This window comes from Hyperolius riggenbachi, chromosome 7 (assembly GCF_040937935.1).
Source record: "Hyperolius riggenbachi isolate aHypRig1 chromosome 7, aHypRig1.pri, whole genome shotgun sequence".
Lineage (NCBI taxonomy): Eukaryota > Metazoa > Chordata > Amphibia > Anura > Hyperoliidae > Hyperolius > Hyperolius riggenbachi.
This window is the reverse complement of record NC_090652.1, coordinates 207,227,051-207,245,048: the sequence shown is the minus strand read 5'-3', so window position 1 is coordinate 207,245,048 and position 17,998 is coordinate 207,227,051. Positions and strand designations below refer to the sequence as shown.

General features: G+C 43.7%; 1 protein-coding gene across 6 annotated transcripts in view; it reads left to right on the top strand.

Annotated features, from left to right (window-relative positions):
- MAP3K13 (mitogen-activated protein kinase kinase kinase 13) overlaps window positions 1-17,998 on the top strand; it is a 171,742-nt gene that overhangs the window by 133,758 nt on the left and 19,986 nt on the right. For all 6 annotated transcript variants that reach the window (XM_068245074.1, XM_068245078.1, XM_068245076.1 and 3 more), the window contains 3 exons: window positions 4,958-5,067; window positions 8,664-8,780; window positions 10,114-10,251. In XM_068245074.1, coding sequence (XP_068101175.1) covers window positions 4,958-5,067; window positions 8,664-8,780; window positions 10,114-10,251 — 365 coding nt within the window. The remainder of the gene's footprint in view (window positions 1-4,957; window positions 5,068-8,663; window positions 8,781-10,113; window positions 10,252-17,998) is intronic.

The following is a 17,998-nucleotide window of genomic DNA, read 5'->3' as shown; positions in this document are numbered from 1 at the left end:
GTGAGAGGTATATGGAGGCTACCATATTGATTTCCTTTTAACCACTTGAGGACCCACCCTTTACCCCCCCTTAAGGACCAGCGCTGTCTTAGCTGATCTGTGCTGGGTGGGCTCTGCAGCCCCCAGCACAGATCAGCGTGCAGGCAGAGCGACCAGATCGCCCCCCTTTTTTCCCCACTAGGGGGATGATGTGCTGGGGGGGTCTGATCGCTCCTGCCTGCCGGGTGTTGCGGGGGGGGGGGGGCACCTCAAAGCCCCCCTCCGCGGCGAAATCCTCCCCCTCCCTCTCCTACCTGGCCCCCCCTGGAGATCCGGGCTGCACAGGACGCTATCCGTCCTGTGCAGCCAGTGACAGGCTGTCTCCTGTCACATGGCGGCAATCCCCGGCCGCTGATTGGCCGGGGATCGCCGATCTGCCTTACGTCGCTGCTGCGCAGCAGCGCCGTACAATGTAAACAAAGCGGATTATTTCCGCTTGTGTTTACATTTAGCCTGCGAGCCGCCATCGGCGGCCCGCAGGCTATTCACGGAGCCCCCCGCCGTGAATTGACAGGAAGCAGCCGCTCGCACGAGCGGCTGCTTCCTGATTAATCAGCCTGCAGCTGGCGACGCAATACTGCGTCGCTGGTCCTGCAGCTGCCACTTTGCCGACGCACGGTATAAGCGTGCGGTCGGCAAGTGGTTAAGCAATACCAGTTACCTGGCTATCCTGCAGATCCTCTGCCTCCAATACTTTTAGCCCTAGACCCTGAACAAGCATGCAGCAGATCTGGTGTTTGACATTTTTGTAAGATCTGACAAGATTAGCTGCATGCTTGTTTCTGGTGTGATTCACACTACAGTGGCTGGATAGTGTACTGGTTAAGGGCTCTGCCTTTGACATGGGAGACCAGGGTTTGAATCCTGGCTAGGTCAAGTACCTATTCAGTAAGGAGTTCAAGGCAAGACTCCCTAACACTGCAGGGTGGCCTCTTGAGCGCGTCCCTGTGGCTGCAGCTCTTGAGCGCTTTGAGTCTGACAGGAGAAAAGCGCTATACAAATGTTTGGATTATTATTACTGCAGCCAAATAGATCAGCAGGGCTGCCAGGCAACTGGTATAGCTTAAAAGGAAATCAATATGGCAGCCTCCATATACCTCTCACTACAGTTCTCCTTTAAGCAACCTAATGGTTCTATTGCATTGAGCATAAATGTTAAATTTTAGGCAAGCTTCACTTACTTCTGTAGTGGTACAGTGCTTAGGGTGACGTGCCCACCACACAGTGAGATCTGGGTTCGATTCCCAGCTATGGTATGATCTGGTGTTTGACCTTTTTGTAAGATCTGACAAGATTAGCTGCATGCTTGTTTCTGGTGTGATTCACACTACTGCAGCCAAATAGATCAGCAGGGCTGCCAGGCAACTGGTATAGCTTAAAAGGAAATCAATATGGCAGCCTCCATATACCTCTCACTACAGTTCTCCTTTAAGCAACCTAATGGTTCTATTGCATTGAGCATAAATGTTAAATTTTAGGCAAGCTTCACTTACTTCTGTAGTGGTACAGTGCTTAGGGTGACGTGCCCACCACACAGTGAGATCTGGGTTCGATTCCCAGCTATGGTATGATGTATACTCATGTATGTATCCCCAGCTATGGTATGATGTATACTCATGTATGTATTCCCAGCTATGGTATGATGTATACTGGTTTTTGAAATAGTATAATTCCCTGGCAGAAGAGACCCTCCTCCCTCCGGTAGGAGGGAGGAGGGAATAGGTAGAAGGGTAGAAGGGAGGAGGGAGGTGGGAGGAGAATTAAAATCTCCCTAGCAGAGTGTGTAGCAGCTGTCCCATAACTAATTAGTGTAGGCAGACAACTGAGTCAAATGGTATAAAAGGACCTAGCTTGAAGGGAGGGTGGGTGGGGTCTTTAGCACTGAAAGCAGTGTGTTTCACAATAACATGTCTGCTGACAGTAAAATGGAGGCGAAAAATTTTGCTCAATACAGCTTTATGGGGCGAATCGAACTTCCGCAAAAGTTCGCCTGATGCAGGCGAACGCGAACCCCCAAAGTTCGCCTGGAACCGTTCGCCGGCGAACCGTTCGGCCCATCTCTAGTAAGTACATTTATAGCAGTACATGTATAATAGTACGTTCAACTTCTGTTGCTCACAAATTTTTGGTTTGGTCCATTGTACCGATGGCCTATTTCAGGTCATTTATTTAAAGTGCCCGGACTTTCAGCTGATAGGTTCTTTATGTCCTTTAGGGGTAGGCATCACTTCATGGTCACCTAATACAGCTAAGAGCAGATGTATATTGAGATGATTTAATGTTTATGGAGCAGAAAATGCCTGCTAGCTGACCACTGGCACTGGTGAAAGGCTTAGGAAAACGCTGCCCCCTCTGAAATGAAAAACAGATGAACATAAAAACGTGTTTTGTTCATCTCAGACTAATAATCTACCGGCTAACCTCTTCTTGGAATTCAGGATGGCACTTGATTGAATAAGGCAATCCAAACTGCAATAGTGTTTCAAAGCCAGCATTCCAGAGATAGTTGATGATGTAGTTTATGCCACAGAACTGTAAAAAGGAAACATTTTGGAGCCACCAGGACCCTTTCACCAAGGCAGTAATTGGACTGACAAAATGATGTGTTGTTGTCAGTACTATCACTGCCTTTATAAAGGGATCCTGATGACCCGGAAATGTTGGTGCTGTGGATTCAACTACATCACTATCTATCTGTATCTGGAGGACTTTTGAGTACTATTGCTGTTTGGATTGCCTAATAAAGCCTAGCACTCACCTGATCCCCTTCAAGAGGTATGTCTGCAGGTTATTAAATACTACTCTAAGATAAACAAACCAGTAGAATCAGAATCAATTTTATTTGACCAAATAAGTTTGCTCTTACAGAAATGTGACTTGGCAGTTGCTTAACCACTTACTCCACAGCTCAGTATATCTACGTCACCTGTGGCATCCTCCAAGCCACCATGACGTAGATATACTGATGCAGCTTTCAGCCCTGCTGTGCACGTTCATGTGTGCACCCCCAGCACTATCAGCTGCAATACTAATTGGTGAAAGGGAACATGTTCCCTTGTAGCCAATTAGACACCCCCCCCCCCCTCGCGGATGAATGATCACTGCTGTAGCAAACAGCGGTGAGCCTTCATCTCTCCCCTCGGTGCACAGATCAGTTGAATAAATTGAGCAGCAAGCAGCCTCTCACCATACCTCGTTCCAGCGAAGAGCCTGCAGCCTGAGCCTCACATCCCCACTCTGAACTCAGCCGCGTAATGCCGAATATCCGGGTCCCGGCTTGATGACGTCATCAAGCCGGGACCCGGATAACCGGCATTTCGCGACAGAGTTCAGAGCGGGGATCGGAGGCTCGGGCTGCAGGCTCATCGCTGGAACGAGGCAAGGTGAGAGGCTGCTTGCTGCTCAATTTTTTTAGCCGATCTGTGCACGGAGGGGGCTGCCTGGTGGGGGTGAGGGCTGTTATCTGGCCACGGAGGGGCTGTTATCTTGGTTTTAAAAAACTAGCCGGCATCAGGGTAAGGGAGAGGGGAATGGATCTGATGATGGGGGAACATCTGGTTAACCTGGGGGGGGGGGGGGGGGGATAGACTAATACTGGGGCACATCTGGCTATAATGGGGGTGGGGTGGGGGTTCCCTAATCCTGGGGGGCACATCTAATTATAATGGTGGAACATTTTATCCTGGGGAACATCTGACTGTAATGAAGGGTGCCAATCCTGGAGGTGCTACTGTCTCTATACTGGGGGGCGCCACATACAAGGGGCACATTTGACTATACTGGGAGACTGATATTGGGGACACATCTGGCTATACTGGGGGAATGCTACTTGGGACACATCTGACTATACTAGGGGGACATAAAACTGGCGGCATGGTTTTTTATCACAGTGGTGATTTTTATTTTTAAATTGGAATTGGTAAAGACTGAGAAATGATGCATTTTTTGTTTTTTTTCCTCTTTTTCCCATAAAAATGCCTAGAAAACAAAAATTTTTGTTCGGCCAAATACCCCCTATTAAAAGCCTAGTTTGTCTTGGAAAAAAATGATATATAGATCATTTAGATGTAGTGAGTAGGGATAAAGTTATTGCTGAATAAACAGGGACATAGCTAAAGCGTCAAAACAGTTCTGGTCCATAAGGGGAAAACAAGGTCTGGATGTGAAGTGGTTAAATAACAACTGAGAGTGATATGGCGGCTGCCATATTTATTATCTTTTAAGCAATACCATTTTCCTGGCGATCCTGCTGATCCTCTGCCCCTAATACTTTTAGCCATAGACCCTAAACAAGCATGCAGCAGATCAGGTGTTTCTGACATTATGGTAAGATCTGACAAGATTAGCTGCATGCTTGTTTCTGGTGGTATCCATACACTACTGCCACCAAATAGATCAGCAGGGCTGCCAGGCAACTGGTATTGTTTTAAAAGGAAATAAATATGGCAGCCTCCATATTCTTCTCACTTCAGTTGTCCTTTAATGGACACAGACAATACGATACAAGGACAGACAGCGTAGATGTTACAAGTCAAGGACAGTATAGAAGTTAAATCTGCTGCTGTTCTACACCAAAAACAAGTCATTGCACACAATGGCTGGAGATTGAGATGGAGAGGTTGGATTATGCCTGCTTATGTGACTATCCTCTCATCTGTATGGACACTTAGGGCACACTGTATTCAAGAGGAACAAAAATATTTCCCACTGTTACCGCAAAGATGTAAAGGAACGCGGAATTGTCTTTGTGTGACTACTATTACTTATAAACAAAGCAACTCCCTTATCATATTACTATGCTTAGGAGTATATGAACTCTGCTCAGAACATTAGTATATACACATTATGTGCCTCTAATTAATGTACAACTTTTCCTACATTCTACTTACAAGTTTGCTTCTTTTTGTTTACCCTTTAGGCTGAGTGGCGGGAGGAGGTGAAAAAGCATTTTGAAAAGATAAAGAGTGAGGGGACTTGCATCCACCGCCTGGATGAGGAACTGATCCGCAGGCGGAGAGAAGAGCTAAGGTGAGATCTTCTTATGCATATATGAACATAACTTTCATTTCCTTTACAAAATGGTTCAAATAACTATCTCCAAGAGTAATCAAGCAGACTCCATTCTACTATCGTCACATTAGTTAAAATGAACCAGCTTAAGTGTATAGCAGATAATCCTTCCTTGCATGGATTCTGTCCCCTTTGTTTTTAATGTTGCATTTTTTGGAAAAAGATCTTATATGGTTAGGCAGTTCAAAGGACAATAGTCATGTACAGTATAAGTGCAGTAACCATTGTGACCAATTATTTTTCAGGTTACTGAATACAAATCAGTGAAAGATAAATTTGATTAGCTGTTAATCATAGCTGATCATTATTCATCTTCCTTATTGAAAAAAAGCTACAAACTCTTGTTTGACTTTCCTCAGCTAAAACAATAGTTTCTGATCATTTGGGCTGAATATCTGGCGTGTGTAGAAGCTTCCGCTGACATTGCTGGCCTCTTCATCAGCGAGCTGTGTTCCTCTTGCCCAATTACCTATTATTCTGCAGGAACCTCAAAGGAAGGTCTCATAAAGTGGTGCTGATTCTGCATCCACTTGCCTTCCCTCTTCATGTAGCTGTACATACTGCCTGGCCAAGGGGCTCAGCAGCTTGCTTGGCAACTAATGTTTAAAGTATGTTTTGTTACAAACATTTTTATGGTAACTAGGCACAGTTTCACTACAAAGATCAGTTACACCTCCATGGGTGTAATGGCTAGGATGTGGTGGTGTCAGACTGGATTTTTTGTGGGTGGCAACATAGGGTTTGACAGAAAAGACATTGGACCTTAGGCCAGAGTTCTCAACATAGGAGAGCCAAGGCTGCGATGTTTTGGTAAAGATTTCCATGGTATCGTTTATAATTACAAGGATCCTCTCCGAGATTATTTTTGTCAGTAATGATGCGTTTCATTAAATCAGTGGACAGAGTGAGCTGAAGCCACTGCCTGGCAGCCTTGGCTATATGCTGAGCCAATCTATGTTGTGGGAATTTCCAGCCATATAGTTTGTCACCCAATAGTAATTGGAATGGATCGGAGAGAACAGAGTTTTCCAGAACAGAATTGATTACGCAAGTAATTTCAGGCCAATACCGCGTAACCACTGGGCAGTACCACCAGATGTGGATGAATGTCCCTGTGTGGTCACACTTTTTTTTTAAGCAAAGTTCCAATCTTGTAGGTGAAATGGCATGAAGCTTGTTTGGTATTATGTATGTTCGATGTAGGATCCAAAGTTTGGTTTCTAGTTTAACCACTAAAAGACAACTGGATGGACATATTTGTCCAGTGTAGTTGTGGTGAGTGCACCACCAGTTTGTTACTAAATGAGGCACATGTGGTATCATTTTAACTGTGACAAGTTGTAGAATACATTTTGGTGTGTCTAAAAGCTGTGACCCACATCACATAAAAAATAGTTAGGGACAAACTCAATCAAACATAAAAAAGTCATTTTCAAAATTATGATCAAACTTGGGAAAGTTTAAGCAAAACTACAAGAGACATATGTGGTATCATTTTAACCATGATTAGTAGTAGAATAGAGTTTAAAGAGGTTTAGGATTGCGGCCCATGTCTTGTGCATTCTTTTTAGTCACAAACTGAATAAAAAAGAATTAAATTTTCGCATATTCTGTTCCAAAATAAAAGACTTTTAAAATGAAAAGAAAGTGACAAAATATAAAAGAAAAAACGTATTGTTACCTTAGGAACCTGGCTTTTTAAATAGGTATGCCATGAGGTTATATTACTATTATTTTTGCAAATAAGGTCTTGTAATCATCGATAGTGTACAATGAGAAAGCAAAAAAACAGAAAAAAAGACACCTTTATTTCCAAATAAAATGTTGTCACCATACATTGTAATAAGAACATAATCTAAATGTTGTAATAACCAGGATGGATAAGCAAATAAAATTAGTGGGTTTAACTTATAGTTAGCACTGTTTATTGTAAATCTATAATGGATGTAATTGGAAAAAAAGTGTGTTTTTTTCATTTTTCCCCTAATTTTCCCTTTAAAATGAATAAGGTGATTACTAAAATGCATAAGGTGATTACTAAACAAAATTATCACACACTAAAAGCCTAATTTGTCCTGAAAAAAAAACAATATAAAGACCATTTAGGTGTAAGTAGTAATATAGTTATTGGCGAATGAATGGGAGTAGCGCTGATATGTGAAAATTGCTCTCTTCCTTAAAGAGAGCCCGAGGAGGGCTAAAAAAAAATTAAAGATTAAATTAAATTAAAAAGTAGGCTAGCTGATCCAGGGGACAGAGCGGATAAGGTAGCTGCAAAAAAACGCTGCTCCTGTGGGCTGCACTGGCCCACTTTCACTTTCGTGACCTATAGGTCACAACACACTGTAAGGAGAGACTTTATGTCTCTTGCAGCGTGCAGGAAGGCGGAGGAGCGGCAGGGGGCGCGACCAGGGAGAGAGAGCTGCCCAATGGCAAGTCTGGAAACCTTGCAGGAACATTTAACGATTTTAACAGGGAGTCCCTCTCCCTGTGTTTACCTCCGAGATAGCAACAAATATTGTCGCTAATCTCAGGGGGCTATAGCGCAGTGGTGGGGAAGGAGCAGAGATTGGCAGTGTGGGGACACAGAGGCATGTCATGAGGCAGAGAACATGCCTCCATTGTCCCATCTGCCCCCATCTGCCCACCTCGGGTTCTCTTTAAGTGGTTAAAGTATGTTTAGCTTTTTAGTTGGGATTGTGTAGGAACTACAAGCTGATAGTCATACGTGTGTGTCTGCAGCCTCTGAATTTATGTATTTGCTTTATATCTAGAACTCCAACCAAGCTGTTTCCGGGAATTCTACCCTACATCCACATACATGCACTTTAGTGTTATGTAGTTGATTGAAATAAAGCAACAGAAGTAAAGCATATTGTTGTAGTGTGGTTTATATAGGTGTCAGTGCTGAGCTTTAACATAGAAAAATGCTGAAGTTCAGGGGTTTTCCTGGTAGTAATAGGGATTTTTGGCTAAGGGGGTGCCTATTTTGGGTGCTGAACTCCCCATAACTAAGGCACCTTTAGCTCCCGGTGCTTCAATATTGCTTCTGGGATGAAGCCAATAAAAGCTGAGTACTGACTTGGGTTATTACTTAGGGTTAAGCATCATTTAGGTGTGTTAGTGCTTAAATTTAGATGTCAGAGTTAAAAGGTTATGGCTAGGCATGTTGGGTGGGGAGGAGATGAAGGCTGGATATCAAGAACAAGTTGGGGAAAAGATTAGGAAAGGAATCTTTGGCAAGGGAACCAGCTACACTCAGCCAGCCATTGGTGCTGTGACCAAAACTCCACTGAAAATTATATCCCATACCCAAAACTACCAGTATCAAGAGTATTAAAAATTGCTTTGCTTTTACTCTGCACTAGCAACAAATGAAGATGCACCAAATCGATATGTACTGCCAAGCGACTGATGCACCAGTCTTAGGTCCACCCTGTACCCCACCTATAGGTGTTAATGGACAGCCTGGACCTGGTGGATCCAAGCCTACTGCTTCAGCTACTTTGTTGTAGGAGATCTGTTAAATAACACATTTTTCATCTCCCCAAAAGACATGCACTGGATATCCGCGAACACTATGAGCGCAAGTTGGAGAGAGCCAATAACTTGTACATGGAGCTCAGCGCTATTATGTTGCAACTGGAGGTCCGGGAAAAGGAACTAATCAGGTACCTGAACTAAGTGGTTTTGTGTTGATTTATGACATGCATATTCACAACTACATTCACATGCGCGCGCGCACACACACACACACACACACACACACACACACACACACACACACACACACACACACACACACACACACGCATGCACAAATATAGTAAAAGTGCATATATTGCTAGATTCCACTGTTCTTAAGATTAATGTTCAGTTTTGCATAGATGTATTGATTTTTATCAAATTAAACTGAGAAGCATATGGAGGCTGCCAAATTTATTCCCTTTGAAACAGTACTAGTTTTCCTGACTGTCCTGCTTATTATATTCCTAGATCAGGCCAGAAACCCACTAGGAGTGATGTTCTGAGCGCTTTGCGATTTGAAAGCTCTTGCTAATGTAATTCTATGGGTGTGATTCCACTTGAGCGATGTGATTTTATAAAAAAAAAACCACAGCATTGCATTAGCAAGAGCTTTTTCAAATCACTAGTGATTAGAAATCGCTACTAGTGGGTTTTTGGCCTCCGTAGTGTCTGAATCACACACCTGAAACAAGCATATGGCTAATTCAGCAAGACTTCAGTCAGAACACCAGCTCTTCATGCTTGTTCAGTGTCTATGGCAAAAAGTTTTAGAGGCAGAGGATCAGCAAGGCAGCTGGGCACTAAAAGGAAAGCTTCTATATCCTTTTCACTTCTGGTGTGCTTTAAACACTTTGTGATATGATCACATCTTAAAGTGCACCTAAACTGAGAGGGATATTGAGGTTTCCTTTTTAACAACACTAGTTGCCTGGCAGTCCTGCTGATCTCTTTGGCTGGAGCAGTGGCTGAATCACACACCTGAAACAAGCATGCAGCTAATCCAGTCTGACTTCAGTCAGAGCATCTGATCTGCATGCTTGTTCAGGGGCTGTGGCTGAAAGTATTAGAGACACAGGATCAGCAGGAGAGCCAGGCAACTGGTATTATTTTAAAAGGAAAAATCCATATCCTTCTCAGTTTAGGTTCCCTTTAATGTTTGTGGTCACAATTGCTTAGGCATGCTTTTTCCCAAACTGCAAATGAGCATTAGGGTGGACAGCCCACGTATATCGATTGGCTTATTCACATGTGATGCAAATTTTCGTATGTGAGAAAAAAATGACAGCCAGCAGCATTGCTTTCGGACACTGCATATGGTGTTTGAAAAAAATGTGTGCAGCTGTATGTGTGCATTTTTCATGCATGCAAGTGTGAACCCTGTCTAAGACAACTTTATATGCTTTGAAGTATGTACAGTGAAATTCTGCAGTTAGAAAAAGTACATTTTGTAAAATTACAACATTATCTCTTCTGTAGGCGTGAACAGGCAGTAGAGAAAAAATACCCTGGAACCTACAAACGCCACCCTGTACGGCCTATAGTTCACCCTAACACTGTGGAAAAATTGATCAAAAAGAAAGGAGTTCCCTGTAAGTCAACACCTCACACCCGAAGGTATGTAACTCTAAAGGGTATTTATCGTCTAGGGGTTGATTGACAAAACCTATGAACTATCTCTACTATCTCTTTTTCATGAATTATCTCTTGTTATCTGTCTTAATGCACGAGTTACCTCTCTATTGCCTGATGCACAAAGCAGTAGTAAAATTGCCACGTGCAGGCAGTACACTGCAATTTTCCGGGTGCTAACGGCAGGGGGCAGCGTGTTACCTTAATAGTGTAGTACATGTGAGTAACCCCGGTAAGGTGCACTGCCCCCTGCTGTTACTACCAGTAGAATTGCCATGCACTACCTGCACACAGCAATGTTACCGCTGCTTCAGGCCCCATATCTGGTTTTTATCATCTGAACTATATAGCTGGCCATACAGAGATACAGATATGGCAGGAGGTTCAACTGATTTGAGCACTTTGATCACATTTGCCAGATATCTTTCCCCCGATATAGTTACTTTTGATCGATTTTAAAACGTTTAAAATCAATAGAAAGTGTGATTAGGCATGTTGAAAAATATCCATGAGATGGCATTGGACAGGAGCAGTGAGGGATTAATGGCCACCCACAAATTAAGTTTGACATGTGGTGTAGGAATCGATCACTATCCAATAGAATTCCAGTCAGATATGGATTGATTGGTTGGCATATCAGGTCACAATTGTATGGCCTACTTATATCTCCTTGGGGGTGGTTCACAAATGGTTGGTAAAATTGACAGGCGCATGTGTCCCATGTCAGTGTTACTGGTGTGTACACAAGCAATAAGCACAAAGAGCACCTCACACTATGTACACAACACACGCATAATACTATTTGTGCAATGTGTGCCATAGTAGCAACACATGTTATATACTGTACATAACGAGTTGCACTATGTGTGCAACACATGTGACAGGGATTTCATAAACACTGTAAAAACTGATGTGCGGTTTACCAGCCTCCCATGAATCATCCCTTTTATGTGTTTATTTCATGAATTATCCCTTCTTGTACTTGAGTGGGAAAATAAAGTTAGTTAATTCAAAAGATAAGTTTTGTGACTCAACCTCCCTGATGTCCAAACATTTTCAATTATAAAGTCCACATAAAGATCTCATCTTAAAGTCTGTGAAAACAGAATGAACATGATGGTTTGGCTCAGCCAAATGTATACAGTATATTATCTGCTATGCAAAGGGTGATGGGAGGGGAAAAGGAAACCTCTCATGGCTCCTTGTTTTCAGGGGTACAGACTAACCAGCAAGCTCATGGTGAACCAGAACTCATTGGAGTGTGTGAGGGGCTACGATGGTCCTAAAAGCCCCCTTACTAAAATGCTAAGAAAAACAAAAGTTTGCTTTCTGTTTTAAAGCAAACGTTTGTTTTTCTTATTTTCAGGGAACACACTAGCTATTGGCTGTTAGAATATAGGCCCAGTACACACCAAAACTGCTAGCAGATCCTCAAAACGCTAAAGGTTTTTAAAGCAGATTTCAGAGCGATTCTAGGCATGTTTAGAGAGGTTTTCTAAACATGCCTAGCGTTTTTTGGAGCGTTTTTGTGTAGCAGATTACAAATATTGTTACAGTAAAAGCTGTTAGTGAACAGCTACTGTTATAAAATCACCTGGAAAACCGCTCTGATCTAGCGTTTTTCAGAACTGTTTGAGCTTTTCCTATACTTTACATTGAGGCAGAAAAGCTTCTGCAAACCGCAAAAGTGCTGCAGGACACACGTTTGCGGTTTGCTAAAAACCGCAAACCGCTGGTGTGCGCCAAGCGTTTTCACAGGCGGAAGCAGTTTGCGAAACACTTCAAAAACCGCTCAGTGTGCACCAGGCCATACTGAAGTAGATTATTTTTTTTCCCTCTGAGCACAGTTCAGCCAGGATGCCCAGGGCTGAGAGGCAGACCCACCAAGATCTAATTGTTCCCATGGGAGCTGGTCAGGGAGATATAAACGCAAAAGTAGCTTAAAGGGAAATTCCACTGCTATTGAGTAAACCTCCATGGTTTCAGTTTGTCTCTGTATATTGTAAGAGTTAATGGTGAACCTTATTTCAGCTTGTCGGAATATTGAACCTAATAGTGAATAGTGAACCTTACTTGCCTAATCTCCATGCTCCCCTCCAGTGACTGACTAAGCATTACCTTGTACTCATACTATGCTGTGTGATCTGGTCTTTCTTGTATTCATTTATTGTCATTTTGCTGTATGTCACCCCTAAATATTGTCTGTAACCTAAACTAATGTCCAGCGCTGCGTAATATGTTGGCGCTTAAAATACAATAAATAATAATATTCAAATACAGCACAGCGATTCCACAGTATGTCTAACACAAACTTGGGGGATAGGATTCTCATACTTTGCAGCCAGTTAGGGTTAGTTCCAATGAGTAACAAAGGTTTCCCCCTGGTCTGTCTTATTATTTGTGCAGCATGGCTGTAGTTCCTGGGCAGTGGCATGGAAACTGCACCCTTAGATTGTAAGCCTCTGGCAGGGTCTTCCCTTCCCTAGTGTAATCTACAGGATTGTCTGCTCCTTTCCTATGACAGGCTGTACTTGTATTACTGGGCCTACCTAACCAGCCCATATCGCATGATCATGTATTTTGTACCGTTTGCCTTATATAACTTTCTCCATCCCTCAGCTGGGACACATCCTCAGGAGTTTGGGCACGCCCAGACACCTGTTGAAACACACAGAAAAAAAGGATTAAAAGCTCCCGCCCTCCCTCTAACCTCAGTTGTTTTTGTGTTTCCGCCCGAAAGCACACGGAAAAGTAGCTCCAGTTTGTTTTTTTCTTTTTCTCACCAGAGGGTGAGTTGTCACTGGCAGAGGTACCTGTGTTAGGCCGGGAAGAAGCTTGTCGGGACATCGGGAAGAAGGTGCCTCTGCCGCCATTTGACTGGACGCCCTCGGGTGGAATAGGGCTGTCCAGCTTCCTTCCTCCCGCGCGGCTAGACTGGCCAGCCTTTTCATCTGAGGCAAGGACGCAAAGTTCGGGAGGAGGAGTCGTCGCACCGGAAGTGACGCGTTACTGCACTTCCGGTTGCGGATAAAAGGACGCCACGGATCCCGCATGGTGGAAGATGGAGTCCGCAAGTGCGTCCACCATGTCCGCGTCGGCCGCCTTGGCAGCGCCAGCCACAGGGGCAACGGCAGCGCCAGCCACAGGGGCAGCGGCAGCGCCATCCACAAGGGCAGCGGCAGCACCAGCCTCAGGGGCAGCGGCAGCATCTTCCTCAGCCACATCAGGAACCAGACTGCAAACTGATGGTGGGGTGAGTGGGAGTGATATCTCCCATAAGGAAAAACCTTATATGACAGTGTGAATACTAATAAGGGTTCCTGTTTTTGGTGTGTTTTTTCCTTATTTTCTCTCTAGGCCAGAGTGGAGTCTAAATCTGGTAGTTCTAGTGAGAAGGCTAGGTCTAGGAAATGTTGCCAGTGTCAGACTAAGCTATCTTCCAGTTATGCTAAAAGTCTGTGTCAGGGTTGTATCAATGCAGTTATTGCTTCAGAATCATCTGCTATTTTTAAAAATGTAATGCGTTCTGTTAAGAAAGACATGACTGACACTTTGGGGAAATTTAAAGATTCTATCTTGTCGGTCTCTGCCGAGGCCCCTGTTGCCGGTCCTTCCTCTGCACCAGTGGTCCCTATTGATTCCGTTCCCCCTACAAGCGCTGTCGGGTGGTCTGATGGCGAACCCCCGGCAATTCCTCCTCTGACTCCGGGTGATATGTTTGGGGTTCCGGAGGGAGAGGAAGAGGGAGAAGTGGAAGAGTTAGAGGACAGGGAAACTTGGTCCGACTTAGAGGAGGGGGAAACTCTTCAATCTGATGAGGAGTCAGATGAAGAGTTAAAAAAATCAGCAAGATTTTTGTTTAATACTGATGAATTTAACGATTTACTTAAATCGGTCTACACTACCGAAAAAATTCCGGAAATCCAAAGGGAACTTTCGGTCCAGGATCAAGTTTATTCTGGTTTGGCTCAGCAAACTGGGAGAGTGTTTCCTTTCCACCAATCCCTTAAGGATATTATTACATCGCAATGGCAGGAGCCGGAGCGGCGGTTATTTATACCTAAATCGGCGAAAAGGAAATACCCATTTGCTCAATCAGATATGGATAAATTTGTTAAATGTCCTAAAATCGACGCTTCTTTATCCAAGCACTCAAAAAATGCGGACCTCTCCTTTGAGGACGCGGGGGTTCTCAAGGATGCTTTGGATAAAAGAATTGATTTGCTTCTGAAAAAAGCATGGGGATCTGCTTCTTTTGCTTTTTTGCCTAGTGTGGCCGCTACTTGTATTTCCAGAAATTTAAAAATTTGGATGGAAAATTTAGTATCACACGTGATTTCCGGTAAAGCCTTAAGTACTTATGTGAAATCACTCCCGGTGGTTTTGAGATCGGTGGCTTTTTTGGCAGACGCAGCGGTTGAAATTATTAGAATTTCCGCTCGTACTACGGCTCTTGTCAACTCTGCCAGAAGAGCGGTCTGGCTCAAAGCATGGGATGGGGATTTAACTTCCAAAAACAAATTATGTTCAGTCCCGTTTGAAGGGAATCTACTCTTTGGAAGTGAATTGGAAAATGTACTTTCCAGGTCGGCAGAGAAAGGGAAGCAATTCCCTACTAAGCGTAAGAATTTTCAATTTAAGAAACAGAGTATTTTCAAAAGGCCAGGGCAGGACCAATCCAAATCTCAAACTCAGCACAGGAAATGGTCCTTTCCAGCAGGCAAAGGAAAAGGAGGTTTTGCACTCGCAAAACCCAGCAACCCCAAAGAAAGGAAGTGACTCGTGGCCAGTGGGGGGGAGGCTTCTTTATTTCGTGTCCCAATGGTGTCAGATAAATCCAGATCCTTTTATTTTGAAAATTATACAGGACGGGTACCGTCCACAATTTTTTGTCCCCCCTCCCTCCAGGGTCTATGTGAACAGCCTTCCTCAGGATTTGAGCAAGGCAAACGGGCTTTTTTCGGAGATTACAAAGTTAATTTTAAAAAAAGTGATTGTGTCGGTTCCTCCAATAGAGGAGTTTCAGGGATATTATTCCCATGTGTTTTTGGTAACAAAAAACACAGGGGATTTCAGATTCATTCTGAATCTGAAATCCCTAAATCCCTATTTAACGTACAGGAAGTTCAGAATGGAGAACATAGCGTCGGTAAAATCTCTTCTTCAGGGAGAGGAATACTTCGTATGAATAGATTTACAGGACGCATATTTACACGTCCCGATTGCCCGGTCACACCAAAAATATCTAAGATTCGCGGTTCAGATGAAGGACCGGTGTCTTCATTATCAATTCCAGGCACTTCCTTTCGGGATTGCAACCGCTCCCCGGATTTTTACGAAGGTATTGGCAGAGGTCATGAAATTTCTAAGACTACAGGGGATACAAATAATTCCCTACTTAGACGACCTATTAATTTTTGCCAAAACTCAGGAGACTCTAATCCAGCACAGAGATCGGGTGATTCAGACTCTAAAGCAATTGGGGTGGATCATCAATTATCCAAAATCTCATCTAGCACCAACCCAAACAATTGTATTTTTGGGATATGTGATCGATTCTGTCAGGGGCAGGATTTTTCTGCCATCAGGGAAGATAGAGAAGTTACAGTCAGAGTTGAGAGATCTTTTACTGTCTCAGGAAACGTCCATCAGAGACATAATGAAAGTGTTGGGGTTAATAACGGCAACACTTCCAGCAGTCACGTGGGCACAATTTCACGGTCGAAGTCTACAGAGATGGTTGTTAACAATCTGGGACAAAACTCAGGAATCCTTAGAACAGGTAGTTCAGATCCCGGGTCAGGTAAAACAAAGTTTCCATTGGTGGCTGGATGCCTCCAATCTGGTAAAGGGCAGAGTGTGGAGACAAGAAGACCCAGTGAGAATCCACACGGATGCAAGTGCCTGGGGTTGGGGTGCTACTGTATTAGGTTACCAGGCTCAGGGAACCTGGTCCAAGAGGCTGGCAAGAAGTTCATCCAATCTCAGGGAGCTTCGAGCAGTTTTGGAGGCGTTTTTTGCCTTCCAGTTTTTGATTCGGAACAAACACGTTCTAGTATTTTCCGACAACATTTCCGCGATTGCGTATCTCAACAAACAGGGGGGCACCCGATCCCCGAGTCTGTCTCTTCTGGCATCAGAGATTTTCGGTTGGGCAGAGACAAATCTGCTGTCAGTCGAAGCAATTCACATAAAAGGAGCGCTGAATGTGGAGGCGGACTATTTGAGCCGCCACGAGCTCGATCAAGCAGAGTGGGAACTGAATCAAGAAGTGTTTCTTTGGATAACAGAGAAATTGGGCATTCCAGAGATAGATCTGTTCGCTTCCCCAAACAATGCAAAGATTCCTCAATTTTTCTCTCTCCACAGCAGTTCAAGCTCTCTGGGATTGGATGCGCTTTCAGTACCATGGACATTCAATCTAGGTTACGCATTTCCGCCCCTGAACCTAAACCCGCGAGTTTTAGACAAAGTACAGAAAGAGAAAGCTTGTGTAATACTGATAGCGCCTCTTTGGCCCAAGAGGGGGTGGTTTGCCACTCTCTTGAGTCTGTCAGGTCAGTCGCCGTTACCACTTCCTCTGAGGTCAGATCTTCTGCAAAAGGGTCCTTTATTGCACCCCAAGCCAGAGTTGTTCAAGCTAGCAGCATGGATCCTGAGAGGTTAATGCTAAGAAACAAAGGGGTATCAGATAAGGTGATAGATACCCTGCTGAAGTGTAGAAAACCCATTACTCACAAAATATATAGGAAAGTATGGAAGGTTTTTGGGTCATGGTGTTTTTCTCATAATAGGGTACAGACCGGGATTGGGACTATTCTGGATTTTTTTCAGAGTGGGCTGGAGATGAATTTATCTCTAAGTACGCTGAGGGTACAGTGTTCGGCATTGTCTATTTTGCTAGATAGACCCTTGGCACAAGAAAGGCTAATCAAAGATTTTTTTCGGGCTATTCAGAAATCCACGCCTATCAAGCAAAAAATAGTACCACAATGGGATCTTTCCTTAGTTCTCAATATTTTGACCAGACCTCCCTTTGAACCCATCGATAAAATCGAGCTAAAATTTTTGACTCTTACAGTGATTTTTTTAGTTGCAATTACGTCAGCTAGAAGACTAGGTGATCTTCAAGCTTTATCCATTAAGGATCCTTTTTTGACTATTTTTCCGGACAAGGTTGTCCTACGTTTAGATCCTAATTATTTACCGAAAGTCTCTTCGGAATTCCACAGGTCACAAAATATTGTGCTTCCTTCGTTTTGTGATAAGCCTTCTTGTGCCAGGGAGTCTGAATTTCATTGTCTGGATGCCAGGAGGGCTATTTTAGCTTATTTGACAAGAACTAGAGAGTTTAGGAAAACCTCTCATTTATTTATTTTGTACGGTTCAAAAAATAAGGGACAGCATGCTTCAAGACAAACCATGGCTAAATGGTTATGTGAGGTTATTTCATTAGCCTACAAGATTTCAGACTCCACTCCACCAGACAATATTAATGCACATTCAACCCGTTCCATTTCCACGTCTTGGGCTGAAAGAGCGGGGGCTACGGTTCAGCAGATATGTCAGGCGGCGACCTGGGCAAGTCCTTCCACCTTCGTCAAACACTATAGAGTGGATGTACTGTCGCAACAGGATTTGTCGTTTGGCAGGAAAGTGCTCCAAGCTGTAGTCCCTCCCTAGGTGGGTTAATTACTTTTGTATCACTCCTGAGGACGTGTCCCAGCTGAGG